Source organism: Acinonyx jubatus, chromosome C1, assembly GCF_027475565.1.
Source record: "Acinonyx jubatus isolate Ajub_Pintada_27869175 chromosome C1, VMU_Ajub_asm_v1.0, whole genome shotgun sequence".
Taxonomy (NCBI): domain Eukaryota; kingdom Metazoa; phylum Chordata; class Mammalia; order Carnivora; family Felidae; genus Acinonyx; species Acinonyx jubatus.
In genome coordinates this window covers 186,016,937-186,040,193 of record NC_069381.1, presented here as the reverse complement: position 1 = coordinate 186,040,193, position 23,257 = coordinate 186,016,937, and the positions used below count along the sequence as shown (strand labels likewise).

General features: G+C 37.0%; 1 protein-coding gene across 3 annotated transcripts in view; it reads right to left on the bottom strand.

The window, feature by feature from the left end:
- Window positions 1-23,257, bottom strand: part of LOC106976714 (cytochrome P450 20A1) — a 74,145-nt gene that overhangs the window by 3,764 nt on the left and 47,124 nt on the right. For all 3 annotated transcript variants that reach the window (XM_015074155.3, XM_053215599.1, XM_053215600.1), the window contains 3 exons: window positions 21,345-21,465; window positions 15,421-15,532; window positions 13,900-13,964 (listed from right to left, as the gene is read on the bottom strand). In XM_015074155.3, coding sequence (XP_014929641.2) covers window positions 13,900-13,964; window positions 15,421-15,532; window positions 21,345-21,465 — 298 coding nt within the window. The remainder of the gene's footprint in view (window positions 1-13,899; window positions 13,965-15,420; window positions 15,533-21,344; window positions 21,466-23,257) is intronic.

Genomic DNA, 23,257 nt, shown 5'->3' with positions numbered 1-23,257 from the left:
TTTTCATATTGTTGATGGCTTCTTTTACTATGCAGCTTTTTATTCTGATGTAGTCCCATATATTTATTTTGACTTGTGCTGCCTTTGCTTTTGGTGTCAAATCCAAGAAACCACTTCCAACATATACGTGAAGAATCTTACCCCTTATGTTTTCTTCTAGGAGTTTTAGGGTTTCAGCTATTACACTTAAGTATTATTCCATTTTGAGTTGTGTTTGTGCATGGTGTACGTTAGGAGTCCAGTTTTATTCTTCTGCATACGAATATCCAGGTTTCCGAGAACCATTTATTGAACAGACTATCCTTTCCCCCATTGCTTATTCTTGCCTCCTTTGTTAAAAAATAACTGACCATAGGGGCCCCTGGGTGGCTCAGTTGTTTGAATGTCCGACTTCAGCTCAGATCTTGATCTCACAGCTCGTGAGTTTGAACCCCGCATCAGGCTCTATGCTGACAGCTCGGAGCCTGGAGCCTGCTTCAGATTCTGTGCCTCCCTCTTGCTCTGTCCCAACCCACTCGCATTCTGTCTCTCAAAAATAAATAAACATTAAAAAAATTTTTAAAAAATGACCACATATGTATGGGTTTATTTACAGACTATGTGTCTATGCGTCTCTGATCTGTGTTTTTATGCTAGTACCATATTATTTCGATTACTAAAGCTTTATAATATAGTTTGAAATTAAGAAGTATAATGCCTCCAGATTTACTTTTCTTTCTCAAGACTGCTTTAGCAATTCTGGGTCTTTTGTGGTTCCACACGAACATAAGGATTGCTTATTTCTTCTGTGAAAAATGACCTTAGGATTTTGAAAAAGCATTTAAGGTTTTAAGTAATCTCTATACCCAATGTGGGGTTCAAATTTACGAACCTGAGATCAAGAGTTGCACACTGCATTGACTGAGCCAGCCAGGCACGCCGATATTAGGATTCTGAAAGGAATTGTCTTGAATCTGTAAATCATTTTGGCTACTAAGGGCACTTCAACATTATTCTTTTTTTTTTTTTTTTGTAGATTTAGGTTGCCATTATTATTATTATTTTATTGTCAAGTTAGGTAACATACAGTGTAGTCTTGGCTTCAGGAGTAGATTCCCATGATTCATCACTTACATACAACACCCAGGGCTCATCCCAACAAATGCCCTTCTCAATGCCCATCACCCATTTTCCCCACCCTCCAACCTCCCACCCCCATCAAGCCTCAGTTAGTTCCCTGTATTTAGGAGTCTCTTATGGTTTGCCTCCCTCTCTGTTTGCATCTTACTTTCTGCTTCCCTTCCCCTATGGTCATCTGTTAAGTTTCTCAAATTCCACATATTTGTGAAATCATGATATCTGTCTTTCTCTGACTGCCTTATTTCACTATCAACATTATTAATTACTGCAATCCAAGAACATAGATTATCTTTCCTACTTCAACTATTTTCATCAATATTTTAGTTTTCAGTATATAGATCTTTCATCTTCATTGAATTTATTCCTAAATATTTTACTCTTTTTGATGTAAATGGGATTATATCATTTCTTTCTGATAATTCATTGTTGCATATAGAAATGCCACTTATTTTTGCATATTGATTTTGTGTCATGCAACTTTACTGAGTTTATTATTTCTAACAACTTTTGGCAGAATTTTTAGGGTTTACTATATATAATATCATGTCATCTGCAAATTGAGACAACTTTACTTCTTTCTGATTTATTTATTTATTTAAAAAAATTTTTTAACGTTTTATTTATTTTTGAGACAGGGAGAGACAGAGCATGAACAGGGGAGGGTCAGAGAGAGGGAGACACAGAATCCGAAACAGGCTCCAGGCTCTGAGCTGTCAGCACAGAGCCCGACGCAGGGCTCGAACTCATGGACCTCGAGATCATGACCTGAGCCAAAGTCGGAGGCTTAACCGACTGAGCCATCCAGGTGCCCCTACTTCTTTCTGATTTAGATAACCTTTTTAAAAATTTCTAATTGAAGTATAGCTGACATGTAATATTGTATTAGTTTCAGGTGTACAACATAGTGATTTGACAATTACATACATTATGAAACGCTCACCATAAGTGTAGTTACCATCTGTCACCACAGAAATTATTAAAATATTAATGACTTATATTCCCTATGCTGTAGATTCCATCCCCATGACTTACTTATAAATCTAAGTCTGTATTCTTAATCCCTTTCACCTTCTTTGCCTATCCCCTCACAACCCCAGCAACCACCAATTTGTTCTCCGAATTTATGAGTCCATAACTATTTGTTCTATTTTTTTAGGTTCCAATTACAAGTAAAAATCATTTGGTGTTTGTCTTTCTCTAACTTATTTCACTTAGCATAATACCCTTTAGGTCCATTTATGTTGTCACAAATGGCACGACTTTACTCTCTTTAACTGCAGAATAATTTTCATTGTGTACATACACTACATCTTCCTTATCCATTCATGTATCAGTAGACATTTGGGTTGCTTCTACGTCTTACTATTGTAAATAATGATGTAATAGGGGCACCTGGGTGGCTGAGTTGATTAAGCATGTGACTCTTGCTTTTGGCTCAGGTCATGATCTCATGGTTTATGGGAACAAACCCTGTGCTGGGCTTTGTGCTGGCACCATGGAGCCTGCTTGGGATCCTCTCTCTCTGCCCCTTCCCTGCTTGCTCACTCTCTCTCTCTCAAAATAAATAAACTTAAAAAATCTTTTAAATATTGCAATAAACATAGGAGTACATATATCTTTTCTTTACGAAAACTAAAGGATTGTTAATTTCATTTATTAAATAATTTTTAAATATAAATTTAAAATTTTAATTCAGTGTAGTTAATATACAGTATTATAATAGTTTCAGGTGTACAATACAGTGATTCAACAACTCCATATATTACATAGTGCTCATCAAGGTAAGTGTACTATTAATCTCCTTCATCTATTTCACCCATCCCCCTCACCTTCCCTCTGGTAAAAATCTGTTGGTTCTCTACAGTTAAGAGTCTAGTTATTGAGGGTGACTGGGTGGCTTGGTTGAGTGTCTGACTTCAACTCAGGTCATGATCTCACAGTTCCTGAGTTCGATCCCTGCATCTGGCTCTGTGCTGACAGCTCAGAGCCTGAAGCCTGCTTCAGATTCTGTGTCTGCCTGTCTTCCCTTCCCCTGCTCACACTCTGTCTCTCTCAAAAAACAAAACAAAAAAAACAAAAAAGAAAACTCTAGTTTTTGGTTGGTCTCTTTTTCTTCTCTTTTGTTCGTTTTGTTTCTTAAATTCCACATATGAGTGTATACTGTATGTCTCCCTCTGGCTGACTTATTTCACTTAGCATTATACTTTCTAGATCCATCCACGTTGTTGCAAATGGCAAGATTTTGTTCTTTTTATGGTTGGGTATTATCACATCTTCTTCTTCTTTTTCTTTTCTTTTTTTTTTTTTTTTAATTTACATCCACATTAGTTACATATAGTGCACCAATGATTTCAGGAGTAGATTCCTTAGTGACCCTTATGCATTTAGCCCACCCCTCTTCCCACAACTCCTCCAGTAGCCCTCAGTTTGTTCTCCATATTTATGAGTCTCTTCTGTTTTGTCCTTCTCCATATTTTTATATTATTTTTGTTTCCCTTCCCTTATGTTCATCTGTTTTGTCTCTTAAACTCCTCATATGAGTGAAGTCATATAAGTTTTGTCTTTCTCTGACTAATTTCACTTAGCATAATACCCTGGAGTTCCAACCACGTAGTTGCAAATGGCAAGATTTCATTCTTTTTGATTGCCGAGTAATAATCCATTGTATATATATGCCACATCTTCGGTATCCATTCATCCGTCGATGGACATTTGGGCTCTTTCCATACTTTGGCTATTGTGGATAGTGCTGCTATAAACATGGGGGTGCATGTGTCCTTCTGAAACAGCACACCTGTATCCCTTGGATAAATGCCTAGTAGTGCAGTTGCTGGGTCCTAGGGGAGTTCTATTTTTAGTTTTCTGAGGAACCTCCATACTGTTTTCCAGAGTGGCTGCACCAGCTTGCACTGCCACCAACAATGCAAAAGAGATCCTCTTTGTCTGCATCCTCGCCAACATCTGTTGTTGCCTGAGTTGTTGATCTTAGTCATTCTGACAGGTGTGAGGTGGTATCTCACTGTGGTTTTGATTTGTATTTCCCTGATGACGAGTGATGTTGAGCATTTTTTCACGTGTTGGTTGGCCATCTGGATGTCTTCTTTGGAGAAGTGTCTATTCAGATCTTTTGCCCATTTCTTCATTGGATTATTTGTTTTTTGGGTGTTGAGTTTGATAAGTTCTGTGTAGATTTTGGATACTAACCCTTTATCTGATAGGTCATTTGCAAATATCTTCTCCCATTCTGTCAGTTGCCTTTTGGTTTTGCTGATTGTTTCCTTTGCTGTGCAGAAAGAAGCTTTTTATTTTGATGAGATCCCAGTAGTTCATTTTTGCTTTTGTTTCCCTTGCTTCCGGAGACGTGTTGAGTAAGAAGTTGCTGCGGCCAAGATCGAAGAGGTTTTTGCCTGCTTTCTCCTCGAGGATTTTGATGGCTTCCTGTCTTCCATTGAGGTCTTTCATCCATTTTGAGTTTATTTTTGTGTATGGTGTAAGAAAGTGGTCCAGGTTCATTCTTCTGCATGTCGCTGTCCAGTTTTCCCAGCACCTCTTGCTGAAGAGGCTGTCTTTATTCCATTGGCTATTCTTTCCAGCTTTGTCAAAGATTAGTTGGCCATACGTTTGTGGGTTCATTTCTGGATTCTCTATTCTGTTCCATTGATCTGAGTGTCTGTTCTTGTGCCAGTACCATACTGTCTTGATGATTACAGCTTTGTAGTACAACCTGAAGTCCGGGATTGTGATGCCTCCTGCTTTGGTTTCCTTTTTCAAGATTGCTTTGGCTATTCGGGGCCTTTTCTGGTTCCATACAAATTTTAGGATCATTTGTTCTAGCTCTGTGAAGAATGCTGGTGTTATTTTGATAGGGATTGCATTGAATATGTAGATTGCTTTGGGTAGTATCGACATTTTAACAACACTTGTTCTTCTTATCCAGGAGCATGGAATCTCTTTCCATTTTTTTTTTTTTTTTTTTGTCTTCTTCAATTTCTTTCCTAGGCTTTCTATAGTTTTCAGTGCATAGATTTTGCACCTCTTTGGTTAGATTTATTCCTAGGTATTTTATGGTTTTTGGTGTAACTGTACATGGGATCGATTTCTTGATTTCTCTGTCGCTTCACTGTTGGTATATAGGAATGCAACCTATTTCTGTGCATTGATTTTATATCCTGCAACTTTGCTGAATTCACAAATCAGTTCTAGCAGTTTTTCAGTGGAATCTTTAGGGTTTCAGGTATAGAGTATCATGTCATCTGCGAAGAGTCAAAGTTTGACCTCCTCCTAGCCGATTTGGACGCCTTTTATTTCTTTGTGTTGTGTGATTGCAGAGGCTAAGACTTCCAATACTATGTTGGATAACAGTGGCGAGAGTGGACATCCCTGTCTTGTTCCTGACCTTAGGGGGAAAGCTCTCCCTCTTTCCCCATTGAGGATGATATTAGCGTTTGGGTCTTTCATATATGGCTTTTATGATCTTGAGGTATGCTCCTTCTATCCCTACTTTCTTGAGGGTCCTTATCAAGAAAGGATGCTGTATTTTGTCAAATGCTTCCTTGCATCTATTGAGAGGATCATGTGGTTCTTGTCCTTTCTTTTATTGATGTGATGAATCACATTAATTGTTTTGCGATATTGAACCAGCCCTGCATCCCAGGTATATCCCACTTGGTCGTGGTGGATAATTTTTTTAATGTAGTGTTGGATCCGGTTGGCTAATATCTTGTTGAGGATTTCTGCATCCATGTTCAGCAGGGAAATTGGTCTGTAGTTCTCCTTTTTAGTGGGGTCTATGTCTGCTTTTGGAATCAAGGTAATGCTGGCTTCATAGAAAGAGCTTGGAAGTTTTCCTTCCATTTCTATTTTTTGGAACGCCTTCAAGAGAGTAGGTGTTAACTCTTCCTTAAATGTTTGGTAGAATTCCCCTGGAAAGCCATCTGGCCCTGGACTCTTGTTTTTTGGCAGATTTTTGATTACTGATTCGATTTCTTTACTGGTTATGGGTCTGTTCAAATTTGCGATTTCTTCCTGTTTCAGTTTTGGTAGTGTATATGTTTCTAGGCATTTGTCCATTTCTTCCAGATTGCCCATTTTATTGGCATATAATTGCTCATAATATTCTCTTATTATTGTTTTTATTTCTGCTGTGTTGGTTGTGATCTCTCCTCTTCCATTCTTGATTTTATTTGGGTCCTTTCCTTTTTGTTTTTGAACAAACTGGCTAGTGGTTTATCAATTTTATTAATTCTTTCCAAGAACCAGCTTCTGGTTTCATTGATCTGTTCTACTGGTTTTTTGGTTTCGATGACATTAATTTCTGCTCTAATGTTTATTTCCTGTCTTCTACTGGTTTGGGGTTTTATTTACTGTTCTTTTTCCAGCTCCTTAAGGCATAAGGTTAGGTTGTGAATTTGAGATCTTTCTTCTGTCTTTAGGAAGGCCTGGATTGCTATATACTTTCCTCTTATGACCGCCTTTGCTGCGTACCAGAGGTTTTGGGTTGTAATGTTATCATTTTCATTGACTTCCATGTACTTTTTAATTTCCTCTTTAACTGCTTTGGTTAGCCCATTCATTCTTTAGTAGCATGCTCTTCAGACTCCAAGTATTTGTTACCTTTCCAAATTTTTTCTTGTGGTTGATTTCGAGTTTCATAGCGTTGTGGTCTGAAAATATGCGTGGTTGATCTTGATCTTTTTGTACTTACTTAGGGCTGATTTGTGTTCTAGTATATGTTCTGTTCTGGAGAATGTTCCATGTGCACAGGAGAAGAATGTATATTCTGCTGCTTTAGGATGAAATGTTCTGAATATATCTGTTAAGTCCACCTGGTCCAGTGTGTCATTCAAAGAAATTGTTTCCTTGTTGATTTTTTTTTTAATTTTTTTTTAATGTTTATTTATTTTTGAGACAGAGAGAGACAGAGCATGAATGGGGGAGGGTCAGAGAGAAGGAGACACAGAATCTGAAACAGGCTCCAGGCTCTGAGCTGTCAGCACAGAGCCCGACACGGGGCTCGAACTCACGGACCGCGAGATCATGACCTGAGCCAAAGTCGGACGCTCAACCGACTGAGCCACCCAGGCACCCCTCCTTGTTGATTTTTTGATTAGATGATCTGTCCATTGCTGTGAGTGGGGTGTTGAAGTCTCCTACTTTTATGGTTTACTATTGATGAGTTTCTTTATGTTTGTGATTTATTTATATATTTGGGTACTCCCACATTTGGCACATAAATGTTTACAATTGTTAGGTCTTCTTGGTGGATAGACCCCTTAATTATGATAAAATGCCCTTCTGCATCTCTTGATACAGTCTTTATTTTAACGTCTAGATTGTCTGATATAAGTATGGCTACTCCAGTTTTCTTTTGTTGACTATTAGCATGATAGATGCTTCTCCATCCCCTTATCTTCAATCTGAAGGTGTCTTTAGGTCTAAAGTGGGTCTCTTGTAAACTGCAAATAGATGGATCTTGTTTTATCCATTCTGTTACCCTATGTCTTTTGATTGGAGCATTGAGTCCATTGATGTTTACAGTGACTATTGCCATTTATGATGCTTGTAGAGCTGGAGTTTCTGGTGGTGTTCTCTGGTCCTTTCTAATCTTTGTTGCTTTTGGTATGTATGTATGTATGCATGCATGTATGTATTTATCTTTTCATCTTTTCTCCCCTCAGAGAGTCCCCCTTAAAATTTCTTGTAGGGCCGGTTTAGTGGTCACAAACTCCTTTAATTTTTGTCCGGGAAACTTTTTATCTCTTCTATTTTGAATAACAGTCTTGCAGGGTAAAGAATTCTTGGCTGCATATTTTTCTGACTCAGCACATTGAATATATCCTGCCACTCCTTTCTGGCCGGCCAAGTTTCTGTGGGTAGGTCTGCTGCAAACCTGATCTGTCTTCCCTTGTAGGTTAGGGACTTTTTTTCCCTTGCTGCTTTCATGATTCTCTCCTTGCCTGAGTATTTTGTGAATTTGACTTTTGTGATACGGTATTTTGTGATATGCCTTGTTGATGGTCGATTTTTGTTGAATCTAATGGGGGTCCTCTGTGCTTCCTGGATTTTGATGTCTGTGTCTTTCCCCAGGTTAGGAAAGTTTTCTGTTATGATTTGCTCACATAACCCTTCTACCCCCATTTCTGTCTCTTCCTCTTCTGGGACCCCTATGATTCTGATGTTGTTCCTTTTTAATGAGTCACTGATTTCTCTGATTCTTAAATCGTGGTCTTTTGCCTTAATCTCCCTTTTTTTTCTGCTTCATTATTCTCTATAAGTTTGTCCTCTATATAGCTGAGTCTCTGTTCTGCCTCATCCAGCCTTGCTGCTGTGGCATCCATCTGTGACTGCAGCTCAGTTATAGCATTTTTTTATTTCATTCTGACTAGTTTTTACTTCTTTTATCTCTGCAGAAAGGGATTCTAATCTATTTTTGACTCCGGCTAGTATTCTTATTATCTTGATTCTAAATTCTGGTTCAGACATCTTGCTTATACCTGTGTTGGTTAAATTCCTGGCTGTCGTTTCTTTGAGCTCCTTTGGGGTGAATTCCTGCTGAATTCTGTGCTTCAGGTTGTGCAGATTGTTGTGTTAATCATCCAATCAGTTTTCTAGGTGTGCAGGATGGTTTAGTGTTGGTCTGTCTGTATTTCATGGACACAAGACACACAAAAAACTTCCATGCTGTTCCACCATCTTGGCTCCTCCAATCTATACCACATCTTCTTTATCTTTTCATCTATTGATGGACACTTGTGCTGCTTCCATACATTGGTTATTGTAAATAATGCAGCTATAAACACAGGAATACATGTATCCCTATGAATTAGTATTTTTGTATTCTTTGGGTAAGTACCCAGTAGTGGAATTACTGGATCATAGGGTATTTAGTTCCTTTTTTAATCTTTTGAGGAACCTCCATGTTGTCTTCCACAGTGGCTGTACCAGTTTACAGTACCAACAACAGTGCAAGAGGGTTTTTTTTCTTCTCCACATCCTTGCCAACACATGATGTTTCTTGAGTTTTTGGTTTCCACCATCCTGACAGGTGTAAGGTGATATCTCATTGTGGGTTTTGATTTGCATTTCCTTAGGATGAGTAATGTTAAACATCTTTTCATGTGTCTGTTGGTCATCTGTATGTCTTGTTGGGGAAATATCTGTTCATTTCTTCTGCCCATTTTTAATTTTTTTTTATATTATTTTTTTAATGTTTATATTGAGAGACAGAGAGTGTGAGCGGGGTGAGGGGCAGAGAGAGAGAGAGGGGAGGGGGACAGAATCCCAAGCAGGCTCTGCACTGTCAGCACAGGAGACTGACCTGGGACTTGGTCTCACAAACCGTTGAGGTCATGTCCTGAACCGAAATCAAGAGTTGCATACTTAACCAACTGAGCCACCCAAGTGCCCCTTCTGCCCATTTGTTGGTTATTTGGGTTTTGAGTGTTGAGTTGTAGAAGTTCTTTACATATTTTGGATACTAACTCTTTATCAGATATGTTATTGGCAAATATCTTCTCCCATTCAGTAGGCTTTTAGTTTGTTGGTTGTTTCCTTTGCTGTGCAGAAGTTTTTTATTTTGATGTAGTACCAATATTTTACTTTTGTTTTTGTTTCCCTTACCTCAGAAGACATATCTAGGAGGACCTGCTACAACCAATTTCAGAGAAATTACTGCCTGTCTCTCTTCTAGAACTTTTATGGTTTCAGGTCTCATATTTAGTTCCTTAATCCATTTTGAGTTATTTTTGTGTATGGTGTAAGAAAGTGGTCCAGTTTTGGGACACCTGGGTGGCTCAGTCAGCTAAGGGTCCTACTTCGGCTCAGGTCATGATCTTGCCGTTCATGAGTTCGAGCCCCGCATCAGGCTCTGTGCTGACAGCTCAGAGGCTAGAGCCTGCTTCAGGTTCTGTGTCTCCCTCTCTCTTTGTCCATCCCGCACTCACGCTCTGTCTCTCAAAAATGAATAAACGTTAAAAAAAAATGTTAGAAAGTGGTCCAGTTTCATTGTTTTGCATATAGCTGTCCAGTTTTCCCCAACATCATTTATTGAAGAGACTATCTTTCCCCACTGTGGGTATTCTTACCTACTTTATTGTAGATTAATTGACCACATGAGTTTATTTCTACCTCCAATTTTGTTCCATTGATCAATGTGCCTATTTTTGTGCCAGTATCATACTGTTTTGATTATTACAACTTTGTCGTAACTTCAAATCTGGGATTGTAATACCTATAGCTTCGTCTTCTTTCTTAAGACTGCTTTGGCTATTTTGGCTATTTATCATTCCATACAACTTTTAGGATTATCTATTCTAGTTCTGTGAAAAACACTACTGGTATTTTTTTCAAGAATAAAAAAAATTGTTTTTAATGTTTATTTATTTTTTGAGAGAGCAAGAGAGACTGTGAGTGGAGAAGGAGCAGAAAGAAAGAGGGAGACACAGAATCCAAAGCAGGCTGCTAGCACAGAGCCCAAAAGGAGGCTCAAACCCACAGACCATGATATCATGACCTGAGCTGAAGTCAGATGCTCAACCCAGAAAGCCACCTAGGCACCCCGCTTTGTAAAGATTTTTTTAAAGTAATCTCCACACCCCACATGGGGATTGAACTCACAACCACGAGATTAAGAACCGCACACACCACTGACCAAGCCAGCCAGGTGTCCCACTACTGGTATTTTGATAGGTATTCAATTGAATTAGATTGCTTTGGGTAGTATGGGCATTTTAACAGTATTCTTCCAGTCCATGGGCATGATACACCTTTCTATTTATATATCTTCAATTTCCTTCATTAGTGTCTTATAGTTTTCAGAGCATAGGTCCTTCAATCCTTGGTTAAATTTATCCCTAGGTTTTAGTTTTGTTTTTTGTTTTTTTTAATATAATTGTAAATCAGATTGTTTTCTTAATTTCTCTTTCTGGTAGTTCATTATTAGTGTACAGAAATGCTACAGATTTCTGTATATTAATTTTGTATCCTGAAGCTTTACTGAATTTATTAGTTCTAGTAGTTTTTTGATGGAGTGTTTAGGGTTTTCTATATATAATATCATGAGATGTGCAAATAGCAAGAGTTTTATTTCTTCCTTACCAATTTGGATGCCTTTTATTTATTTTTCTTGTCTGACTGCTGTGGCTAGGGCTTCCAGTACTATGTTGAATATAAGTGGTGAGACTGAACATCTCTGTTTGCTTTGTTTTTTTAATGTTTATTTATTTTTGAGAGAAAGAGACAGAGCATGAGTGGGAAAGAGGCAGAGAGAGGGAGACACAGAATATGAAGCAGGCTCCAGGCTCTGCGCTGTCAGCACAGAGTCTGATGTGGGGCTCGAACTCATGAGCCATGAGATCATGATCTGACCTGAAGTCGGATGCTTAACCGACTGAGCCACCCAGGTGCCCCTGTCTTGTTCTTGATCTTAGAGGGAAAGCTTTCTGTTCTTCATCACTGAGGATGATGTGGGCTGTGGGTCTGTCCTATATGGACTTTATTATGTTGAATTATATTCTTTGGCTACTCGAGGCCTTTTGTCATTTCATACAAGTTTTAAGATTACTTGTTCTAGTTCTGTGTAAAATAATATTGGTATTTTGATTATGGATCACACTTTGTCAATGTGAAAGCAGTCAAACCCCTTCCAGATAAAGACTGAAATATGGGCATTTGCCCGCTTCCTTTGGATTGAACTCTGGGAGCTAGCCACAGTAAGTACCTGCATGCCTATTAACAACTACTTCTTTGTTTGCTATTATCCTATGGAAATTATGAATACAAGAACCCAAGCTATCACAGGTAATTTGGGGCATATCCCTCAGATAGCAGCTGTAAAAGTTAGGTCACTAAATGTGTGCTAAGGGAGAGTCCTCTGACATGGTTTTATTGTTGGGGTGAATTGGAAGTGGGGTTAGGTCATGCCCACTTGCTCCCCTAGGTTTCAGGAAGGATCATGGCCATTACAGGGAGATGTGTGCTAACTAAAAGCTAGACCCTCAGGCAGCAGCTTCTAAAATTTCCAGTCAAACTCCTTCCTCTGTGCTGAGCCCTAGAGGAAAAGCCACAGTAAGTGCTATGCTCCCATTGTGCACCATTAAGAATTGTTTCTTGGAGGTGGGGGGGAGCCTGCTTCTGTGGTATAAGCCTGTGGGACTCATCAACACAAGCCCTGGTGGCTTTTAGAGCTACATGTTTTGGAAACCCAAATCTCAGGTGAGAGTCTTCAATTTGGGGCAGTAAGAGTACAGTCCAAACCCTTTGATCCTCAGGGAGAGGCTGGCAGTTGGGGGTTCCCTCCCAATTATATGGCACTGTGCTGGGGGTAGGTTTATGGTAAGAGTGTGCCTCATCCTTTCCTACACGTTTTAATGTGGATATTTTCTCATTTGCCCCATTGTGTTGGAGTCACTAAGCTAGTTTCTGGATTTCTCTCAGAGGGATTTGCCCCATGCATGGCAACATTGAGTGCTGCCATGTTTCTGGAGGGAAATTCAGGAGCCTGTTATGTCACCATTTGGTCCCAGTCCACACTGAGGTTTTGTGGTCCCAGTCCACACTTCATTCTTTTCAGCTGAGAATTTTGTAATAGTCTGGTTTTTAAAGTTGATAGTATTTCATCCTTTACTATAGAGTAGTATTTACATTATTGTCCATTAAAATCATAGAATTTGACCCGGATTTTCTTGCTCTGACATATTGCCAATATGGTAACAGTAATAATGTATTTCTATGCATTTATTTTTATAAATAAATCATATCCAGACATTTTTCTATAGGGAGAATGTGTTAACATCAGTTACTCAAAAAGAAAACTTCTAAAAACCATAATGAACTACTGAGAATCCCTGAAAAACAGCCTGGCAGTTTCTTACAAAACTAAACATGCACTAGCCATATGACCCAGCAATTGCACTCTTGGGCATTTATCCCAAGGAAATGAAGCCTTATGTTCACACAAAAACCCTTACATGAATGTTCAAAGCAGCTTCATTACCAAAACAACCCAAATGTTCTCCAGTGGGTGAAAGGTTGAACAACTCTGGTATATCCATATAATAGAATACTATGCAGTTCTAAAACGATAGGAAACATATTACGTTGACCTCAAGAGCATTAGATTTAGGGACACCTGGGTGGCTCGGTCACTTAAGTGTCCAACTCTTTAAATTCGCTTAGAGGGGCACCTGGGTGGCTCAGTCGGTTAAGCGGCCTTTTGGCTCAGGTCATGATCTCGCAGTGAGTTCAAGCCCCGCGTCGGGCTCTGTGCTGACAGCTCAGAGCCTGGAGCCTGTTTCAGATTCTGTGTCTCCCTCTCCCTGACCCTCCCCCGTTCATGCTCTGTTTCTCTGTCTCAAAAATAAATAAACGTTAAATAAATAAATAGATAGATAGATAGATAAATAAATAAATAAATTCGCTTAGGTCACAATCCCAGGGTTGTGGAACCAAGCCCCGTGTCAAACTCCATGCTGATCATGGAGATCGCTTAAGATTCTCTCCCTCCTCTCTCTTTGCCCTTCCTCCTGCTCACACTAGCGTTCTCTTTCTCTCTCAGTAAATAAATAAACCTTTAAAAAAGTGATAATAGGAGAGACAAAGAGAAACAGATAGCAGATTCATGAATGAAATAGTGAACAGAAGATATAAAGAGAAAGCAGTGGCTTTCTTATGTTATATCACTGTCACATATTAAATTTTCTCCTCAAAATTTAGAAAAGGAATGCAAAACATGCAAACACATGAGAATCAATAATCACAAGGATAAAAAAAGATATTTCATACTTGTGTGGTAATGGCCAAGTACTGGGATCCTGAAGTACCACACCAAGGGCATAAAGAACAAGAGTCTGCAAAAAAAAAAATTACTCTAGTTAGTAAAGGTCTAACAGAGATGAAGTGACTGCCAGAAAGCCGACTCATCCTAAATGCTCTTTTAATACAGATAATGAATACAGAATAAAAATAGAAAGTAAAAGAAGAAAACACAGGCCATTATTTTGATGATTTTATAGTGGGGAAGGCCTCCCTAAGTTTGTCAAAATCTGGAAGTCATAAAGGAATAACAGATTTAACTATGAAAATTTAAAACCTGCATCCAGTTAAAACAAAACAAAACAGACCAAAATCACCAGTGAAAGATAAATAATAAAAAACACATAATAAGTGTTTAATAAATAAGAAAAACACATTTCCCATATAATTGACAGTTAGTATGTACAATACACAAAAAGACATTTAAGCTTACTAGAAGAAAGAGTAAGTTAGAAGCACGTAATTCACAAAAGAAGAAATACAAACTGTTAAATACGCATGAAAAGCTGCTCAATCATTCCAATGATCAGGGAAAAGCAAATTAAAATAATGATATAGTATGTCATATAAGAAATGTGTAAAAAGTTCATAAATCCTGAAGTGGTAAGGATATGGAGAGAAAAAGCATTCTCATACACTGTTGCTAAAAATATAAACTGGTTTTTAGAGGGCAACTTAAATTTAATATACATAAGCAATTTGACCCCAAAACTCTTATTTCTAAGGCTCTCTCTACTCAATACCTATACAAGTATACAGTTTGTAATAACAAAACAAATGATGTCAATCTAAATTTCAACCAATGGAGACTGCTTAAATAAACTACATAATGGAATGAATACTCTACATCCATTAAAAATAATGAGTTGGATCTGTATTAAACACCAGTTGTACTAATAGTCATGATACACTTAATTAAAGAAGCAAATTAATGAAGGATATATGAAAAACAACCTTTCACATATAAATTCAGTTTTTACAATAAATACATATATGTATATTACACACACAGAGGAATATACATACATAGAAAAAGATCTACAAAAATACTTTAGTATTAATAGTAGCACACATGAGGAAGGAAGCCTTTCTATTATTTAGACTTTAAAACAGCATATGTTATTATTATTTAAAATAACTGTGTCCTTCATTTATTTTATTTAAGTTTATTTATTTTGAGAGAGTGAGTGAGCACAAGTGGGGGAAGGGCAGAGAGTAGGGCAGAGAGTAGGACAGAGAGAAAGAATCCCAAGCACGGTTAACACTGTGAGTGCAGAGCCCAACATGGGGCTTGAACCCACGAACTATGAGATCATGACCTGAACCAAAGTCAGACACTTAACCGACTGAGCCACCCAGGTACCCCATGTCTTTGATTTAATAACAGGTATAATTTATTGGACATTTTAGACAATACAATTTAAAAATACACACTAAAAGAATTGAAAAGAACAACTAGATGAGTTAGTAAGTATAACAAATATTTCCTACCTCTCTAGGAATAATAAATTTGTCAACCTTTCCTTCAATATCTTGAAGCCGGGCAGAAACTGGAGTCAGTTTGGCAGTCCGAACTGTTTCACAAAGTACTTGCCGACAATATCTGTTTAAAAAAAACATTTTTACAGATTTTTACTCTGGGAGAGGCAGTTTGAAATGTACATACATTTTAAAATGTCATTCAACAACTTTAATAATCTTCCAAATTTGAAATAGTCACATCATAATTCTAATGTGTTTTAAAATAAGTTATGTATTAGAGGTATATAAAGTCCAGGTAGGTATAAATTTAAACAAATGAAAACAACTTTAAAAGTACCAGAAGAAAACTCAAAACAGTTATTTTTATATTTGAGTGCAAAAATCCTTTATTTTTAAAATAAAATAAAAATAAAAATATTGACACGACAGAAATCATAAAGAAAAATACAAATAATCCAAGTATGAAATGTAACATATTTGCAATTGTAAGTACAACTGAAAAACAACTAGGAAAAATATTATCACAATGCATAACAGCTCTTTAAAAATCCATAATTATTGGGGCATCTAGGTGGCTCACTCAGTTAAGTGTCCGATGCCTGACTTCAGCTGGAGTCATGATCTCATGGTCATGAGATAGAGCCCCAATTGGGGCTCTGCACTGGGCATGGAACCTGCTTGAGATTCTTTCTCTCCCTCTGCCCCACCCCAGCTCGTGCTCGCTCTCTATCTTTCTCCCTAAAAAATAAACAAAAATTTATAAAATAAAAATAAAAATAAAAATAGATAATGAAAATCATCAAACACCCTAACAGAAATATGGACAAACATAAAAAAGTAATTCACATACAACAAAATACAAATGTCCTGCAAACATATGAAGTGATACTCAACCTCTTTAATGGTGGAAAAATTGCCAATTATAGCAAATTAAAAAAAGTTTTTAACGTTTATTCATTTTCGAGACACAGAGACAGAGCATGAGTGGGGGAGGGGTAGAGAGAGAGAGAGAGAGGGAGACACAGAATCCAAAGCAGGCTCCAGGCTTTGGGCTGCCAGCACAGAGCCTGACGTGGGGCTTGAACTCACAGACCGTGAGATCATGACCTGAGCCAAAGTCGGATGCTTAACCAACTGAGCCACCCAGGCACCCCTATAGCAACTTTTTTCTTACTTGACAGATCAGCAAAGATGAAATAGAATGACATTAGATAATACTAATAAAAAATGGGGAAAAGAGGGGTGTCTGGGTGGCTCAGTGGGTTGACTTTCGCTCAGGTCATGATCTCAGGGTTCATGAATTCAAGCCCCATATCAGGCTCACTACTATCAGTGCAGAGCCTGCTCAGGATCATCTTTCTTCCTCTCTCTCTCTGCCCCTCCCCGGCTTGCGCTCTCTCTCAAAAATAAATATGGTTTTTAAATGGGGAAAAGACATTTATATCCAGTTGTTGGAAATATAAATTGGTACACCCTTTCTGAAGGATAATTTGGCAATGTATAGAAATATTAAGTGTACAACACAATTAGAATAAAAGCTAAAATGTATTGAAATCTTATCATAAGCCATGGTGCTTCTAATGTAGTAGGTACCTAATAAATACTTGTTCAAAGAGGAAAGGAAGGATTTGGCTCCTTTGTTTTTGTTGTTTTTAGACATTATAAACAGCCAACTTTCCTACACTTTTTGTTATTTTTTATTATATATATATATTATGATATATTTTGTTTATTATTTGTATTTTTGTTAATATTTCCAATTGTTTCTATTAATAAAGTCCTAGAAGTGAGATTATTATTGAAGGATATATACAGTAACTTAGTATTTATGATAAGGGGCTGTGGACTAAGACAGACCTAGGTTTGAATTCTGTTGACACCACTTCCCTGCTGTGTTGATCTTAAATAATTGCCTCATTTTATGGGTCGCCTGGGTGGCTCAGTCTGTTGGGCATCCGACTTCGGCTCAGGTCATGATCTTGTGGTTTATGGGTTCCAGCCCCACATTGCGCTCTTTGCTGACAGCTCAGAGCCTGGAGCCTGCTTTGGATTCTGTGTCTCCCTCTCTCTCTGCCCCTCCCTTGCACTCTGTCTCTCTCTCTCTCTCTCTCTCAATAAAAAAAAAAAAATCGAAAAAAACTAAAAAAAAATTGCCTCATTTCTAAAAATCTGTAAAATTAAAATAATAATAGTATCCATGAGGTTGAACCATCTCACTTAATCCTTATTTAAACCTCATGGATACTATTATTATTTTAATAAACCTCATGGATACTATTATTATTTTAATAAACCTCATGGATACTATTATTATTTTAATAAACCTCATGGATACTATTATTATTTTAATAAACCTCATGGATACTATTATTATTTTAATTTTACAGATTTTTAGAAATGAGGCAATTTTTTTTTAGTTTTTTTCGATTTTTTTTTTTTTTATTGAGAGAGAGAGAGAGAGAGACAGAGTGCAAGGGAGGGGCAGAGAGAGAGGGAGACACAGAATCCAAAGCAGGCTCCAGGCTCTGAGCTGTCAGCAAAGAGCGCAATGTGGGGCTGGAACCCATAAACCACAAGATCATGACCTGAGCCGAAGTCGGATGCCCAACAGACTGAGCCACCCAGGCGACCCATAAAATGAGGCAATTATTTAAGATCAACACAGCAGGGAAGTGGTGTCAACAGAATTCAAACTTAGGTCTGTCTTAGTCCACAGCCCCTTATCGTAAATACTAAGTTACTGTATATATCCTTCAATAATAATCTCACTTCTAGGACTTTATTAATAGAAACAATTGGAAATATTAACAAAAATACAAATAATAAACAAAATATATCATAATATATATATATAATAAAAAATAACAAAAAGTGTAGGAAAGTTGGCTGTTTATAATGTCTAAAAACAACAAAAACAAAGGAGCCAAATCCTTCCTTTCCTCTTTGAACAAGTATTAATTAGGTACCTACTACATTAGAAGCACCATGTTAGATACTGAACTACAACAGTGAACAAGACAGATACCCACAAAGGGACTCAAAGTCTAGTTGGTAGGGAAAGAGAAGGAGGTAGGGACATCAAGGATGACAATTTAAAAAGCATACTAATGGTTATGATAAAGGAAGTTCAGGGATTTGGATAACATATGGCATAGCAGGAGCACCTAACTAAAGAAAGGACTTTGCAGAGAAATAAGCATTTTAGGCTGAGACCTGCTGGAAAAAAAAAAAAAAAAAAGGCGTTAGCTAGAAGACAAAGGAAGAGGGAATCTAGACAAAGGAGTAGTCTGCAAAAGCCAGAAGATAAGAAAGACTACTGCAGCTTTGCAGAAACAAAAGAATTTTAGTATAGCTAAATCCTAGATATGAAAAGGTACAAATAATAAGAGAAAAGATGGGAGAAGAATACAAAGCCCAGCTCTTAGAATGCCTCATAAGCTACACTGGTGAGTTTAAATGTTATCTTAGGGGCAACCAGAAGTCACTGAAGGCTTTTAAATTAGGGAGTCATCTGCCCAGATGCTGACTCCCTAGGTATAGAAAAATCACTAGCACAGTAATTCTCAACATTAGAATTATCTGAGAAGCTTTTGAAAACTGATGCCTGGAGATTGTTGGTATAGAATTGGTCCTAGGTTATCTGTATGTTTAAAGCACCCAGTGTTTACAGTGTGTAGTCACAGCCTCCAGTAGCAACTTGGAAAATGGACTGGAGGGGACCAAGATCCAAGGCTGTTGAAATATCCCACGCAAGTTGATGGTGGTCTGAATAGAGTGGGGGCGATGAAAAGAATTAAAATCAAACTTCCAACTAAAATGTGTTTGGAAAGTACAAACAACAAACCTAATAACTGATTGGATGTGGTGGAGTTATACATATATAAAAACACTGTCCATAAAATATTTAGAGAAAAAATTAAATTTACAGAAGATTTATATTTTAAAATATTTTGAAATTTTTTATTTTAAATATATATGTATATATGCACAGAAAAAGCTGGAAAAATAGTAAAAATAGTTAACAGTTGTTATCTCTTAAGGGTACACTTACAAAAAACCTTCACCTTCTACTTCATACACTTCTGTATTATAAAAACTTCAAAAGACAATTATGTATTACTTTCAAAATGAAAGGTTATGAGGAGCCTAGATGGCTCAGTAAGTTAAGCGTGTGACTTCAGCTCAGGTCATGATCTCATGGTTCGTGAGTTCGAGCCCCACATTGGGCTCTGGGCCGACAGCTCAGAGCCTGGAGCCTCCTTTGGATTCTGGGTCTCCCCCTCTCTCTGCCCCTTCTCCCCTTGCACTCTCTCTCTTACTCCCTCAGAAATAAATAAACATCAAAAAATTTAAAAAAATAAAATGAAAGGGTTAAATTTAAGGTAATGAATAAAACTTCCAACATTTTGAAGAATTTGTAAGATAAGTCTCCCTATCTTCTTTTCTATAGTTAAAAGAGGTAAATACAAAGGTAGGGTTGGTCACCTGCTATCCAGACTCAGACTTCAACACCTCAAGCAGTCACAGTTGTTATTAAAAAAAAATCTTTTTAGGGGCGCCTGGGTGGCTCAGTCAGTTGAGCGACCGACTTCGGCTCAGGTCATGATCTCACAGTTCATGAGTTCGAGCCCGCAATGGGCTCTATGCTGACAGCTCAGAGCCTGGAGCCTGCTTCTGTTTCTGTGTCTCCCTCTCTCTCTGCCCCTAACCCACTCACATTCTGTCTCTGTCTCTCTCAAAAATAAATAAACATTAAAACAAATTTTTTTAATCTTTTTAATTAAGGTATTATTTACATATAAAAATTCATCTATCTCACCTGTACAATTTAATGAACTTTAGTCATTGTGTATAACTGTCTAACCACAACCACAAGCAAAATACAGAACAGTTCCCTCACCCTAAAAACTTTTCTCATTCTCCCTCCTAGTTGATCCCCTCCCGATTCCTGGCCCCAGACAGGAATCTACTTTCTATCACTACAGTTTTTTCCTTTTCCTAGAATTTCACCTTAATGAAATCATATTGTATGCACACTGTATGTGTTTGACTTCTTTCACTTAATAGAATGACATTTATCCACATCGTTGTATATATATTATCATATTTTTTTTTACTACTTGGTAATATTTCAAGATAACACAATTTGTCTATTTACCAGTTGATCAACATCTGGACTGCTTCTACTTTTTGCTATCATGAATAATATTGCTGTTAAATTGGCATAAAGTTCTCTGTGTGGACATATTTTTTCATTTCTCTTGGGTAAATGCCTTGGGGAATTTTGGGGCTATATGGTTAAGTGTATGTTTAACTGCCACATTGTTTTCCAACAGGACTGTACCATTTTGCATTCCCATCACTAAGGTTCCACTTATTTGAACATCAATGATACTATTTTATACTATTTAATGTAAAGGTTTCCCAGAACTACCTTATGGTTTTTATTTTTGTTTTATTTAAGAGAGAGAGTGTGAGCAGGGGAGAGAGGCAGAGGGAAAGAGAGAGAATCACAAGTGGGCTCCACACCGAGTGTTGAACCAAAATCAAAAGTTGGACGTTCGACTGAGCCACCCAGGCACCCCTATCTTATGATTTTAAAGAGAAAATTAAATTATCTAAGTCCTATAAAAATATATACCTTTCCCAGATATTATCATTAGCTTTATATAAGCTGGTTAAACTTATTAGTGAGAATAAGAAGTTCGTGAGTTCAAGCTCTGCGTTGCTCTGTGCTGACAGCTCAGAGCCTGGAGCCTGCTTCAGATTCTGTGTCTCCCTCTCTCTGTGCCCCTTCTCAGCTCACACTCACACTCTCTCTCTCTCAAAAGTAATAAACATTAAAAAAAATTAAAAAATTTTAAAAAAAAGATAGTTAAACCAATTCAAATTTACCTTTTAATCATCTCTTCTTCTTTTTATTGTATTCTTACCTGAGCTGCTCAATTTTCTCTGGAGTAATGGGATCCTTCCCCAAAACTTGGTCTATCTCTTCATAAAGTTTTTTCTGAACCTCTTCAGAGGTGGTTAAAAAACAGATTGCCCAGGTGCACACTAAGTAAAAATTTATATTAATAGCAATGAAAATAGCTAACTCATAGTTTGGGTACAATTATTATTTTGTTCCTGTATTTTCCTTTTTTTCTGATAGGCAAGATACCTAAATGCTACCAAAAAATAAAACAAGATTATTCACAGGATTTGTACTTCATTGAACAGAACACAAATATTTATAGAACATTCCTAAAGAGATAGTACAATCTGGAAAATTTCTTTCTTAAAAACTGGCAAGTAACTGAAGCCAAAAATGCATTTTAACTTAAGTAAAAATAGTAATGATAATAAATAAACTTCACATCTGAAGGAGTGTTAAATGCTGACAACTGTAACGGACTGTCTGGTTCATCCAACTTTGTGTAATAAAAATACTGATTTATCAGTTCACACAGGAGCCCTAATGAAATGATTCATACAAATCAAAGTAGCAGGAGATTTACCTATAAATCAATACTCTAAATTTTTACTTGTAATGGTAGATACAATGGCTCAAGAATTGGTACCAGTTATTGCTTAGGACAGTGGGTGGTTCTCAAGGTTCTCAAAAACCACCTGGGAATTGATTGATAGCACAACCCCACATTTCGCAGATTCTGATTCAACAGGTTTAGGAGAGTCCACGCATCTATACTTCCAACAAATAACAATTATTTTGATGAACACCAAGATTGGAAGATTATTAAACTTATGGACTTATTTTTGCTTAAAATGGTTTATAGATTATTCACTGAGAAAATGAGAAGATAAGAAAATTACATGATGAACATAAAACAGAGGTAATAAGAGTAGTTATATTTCCTTTAGAAATCCACTGGGATTACAAACTATTCAAAGAATGGAACCATTCAGATACATAGTACCTTTTGCCCTAGATTATGCTTGAGATGACTCGATCTATACTACTTTTTCTATGTCAAGTACTTTAAAAAATGCATTCAGTAGTTTCTACCTCCACTTATTATCTCTTTCTTTAACTAAGGGCTGTCTTAAATTTGTTTCAAAGTTACTTTTTTTTAAATGTTTGCTTTATTCACATATTATCCAATTCGGATTCCTGAAAGGACGTACTCACTTTCTAAGTGTTATTACCATTAAAATTTATAGCTGCCTGGTACTCAATTATTTTTTTTTTACTCACATCCAGAGTTTATAAAAGGCACATGAGTAACTGCCTGTCCTTAGCTTTTTCCTACAAAAACTTCTTTATTAGGGCTTTTGAGTGAACTACAGAATTTGTATTTCACAAGTGACATGAAAACTTGTACAGACAGTGCATAATATGTACGCATTTTTACAATATATAGTAATATACAACACTAAAAGAGTACAAGGATATGCACACAGTAGGTACTCATATACCCCACTTTACTGTATCATCACTTAAAATATAATTATATAAGCTTAATAATCTCAAACATTGGTTCTTTTGTAGAACTCCATCAAAAAGTATGACTGAGCACAACTTAAATGTAAGATTTTAAGTCACTGAATGTTCTTTAATTACAATACTGAACCAAAGACACAACTGTATATTTGAGAGATACCTAGGAGGTCATCTAGAGCTAAACTCTTATTTTAGAAAAGGGAAAAATGTAAAGGCAAGTATCTTGCTCAAAGCTAATTAGTAGTAGAGGAAGGACTTTAAAGTTTCCTACTATATTGACTCTCAAAAACTTTAGAGATACCTTAAAAAATAACCAACCCATGTGCAAAGAAACAGTGAGTGATAGGCTAAAATCCCCCCTAAAAACTGCAATACCATTAAAACATTAACTTGACTTTGGAAATG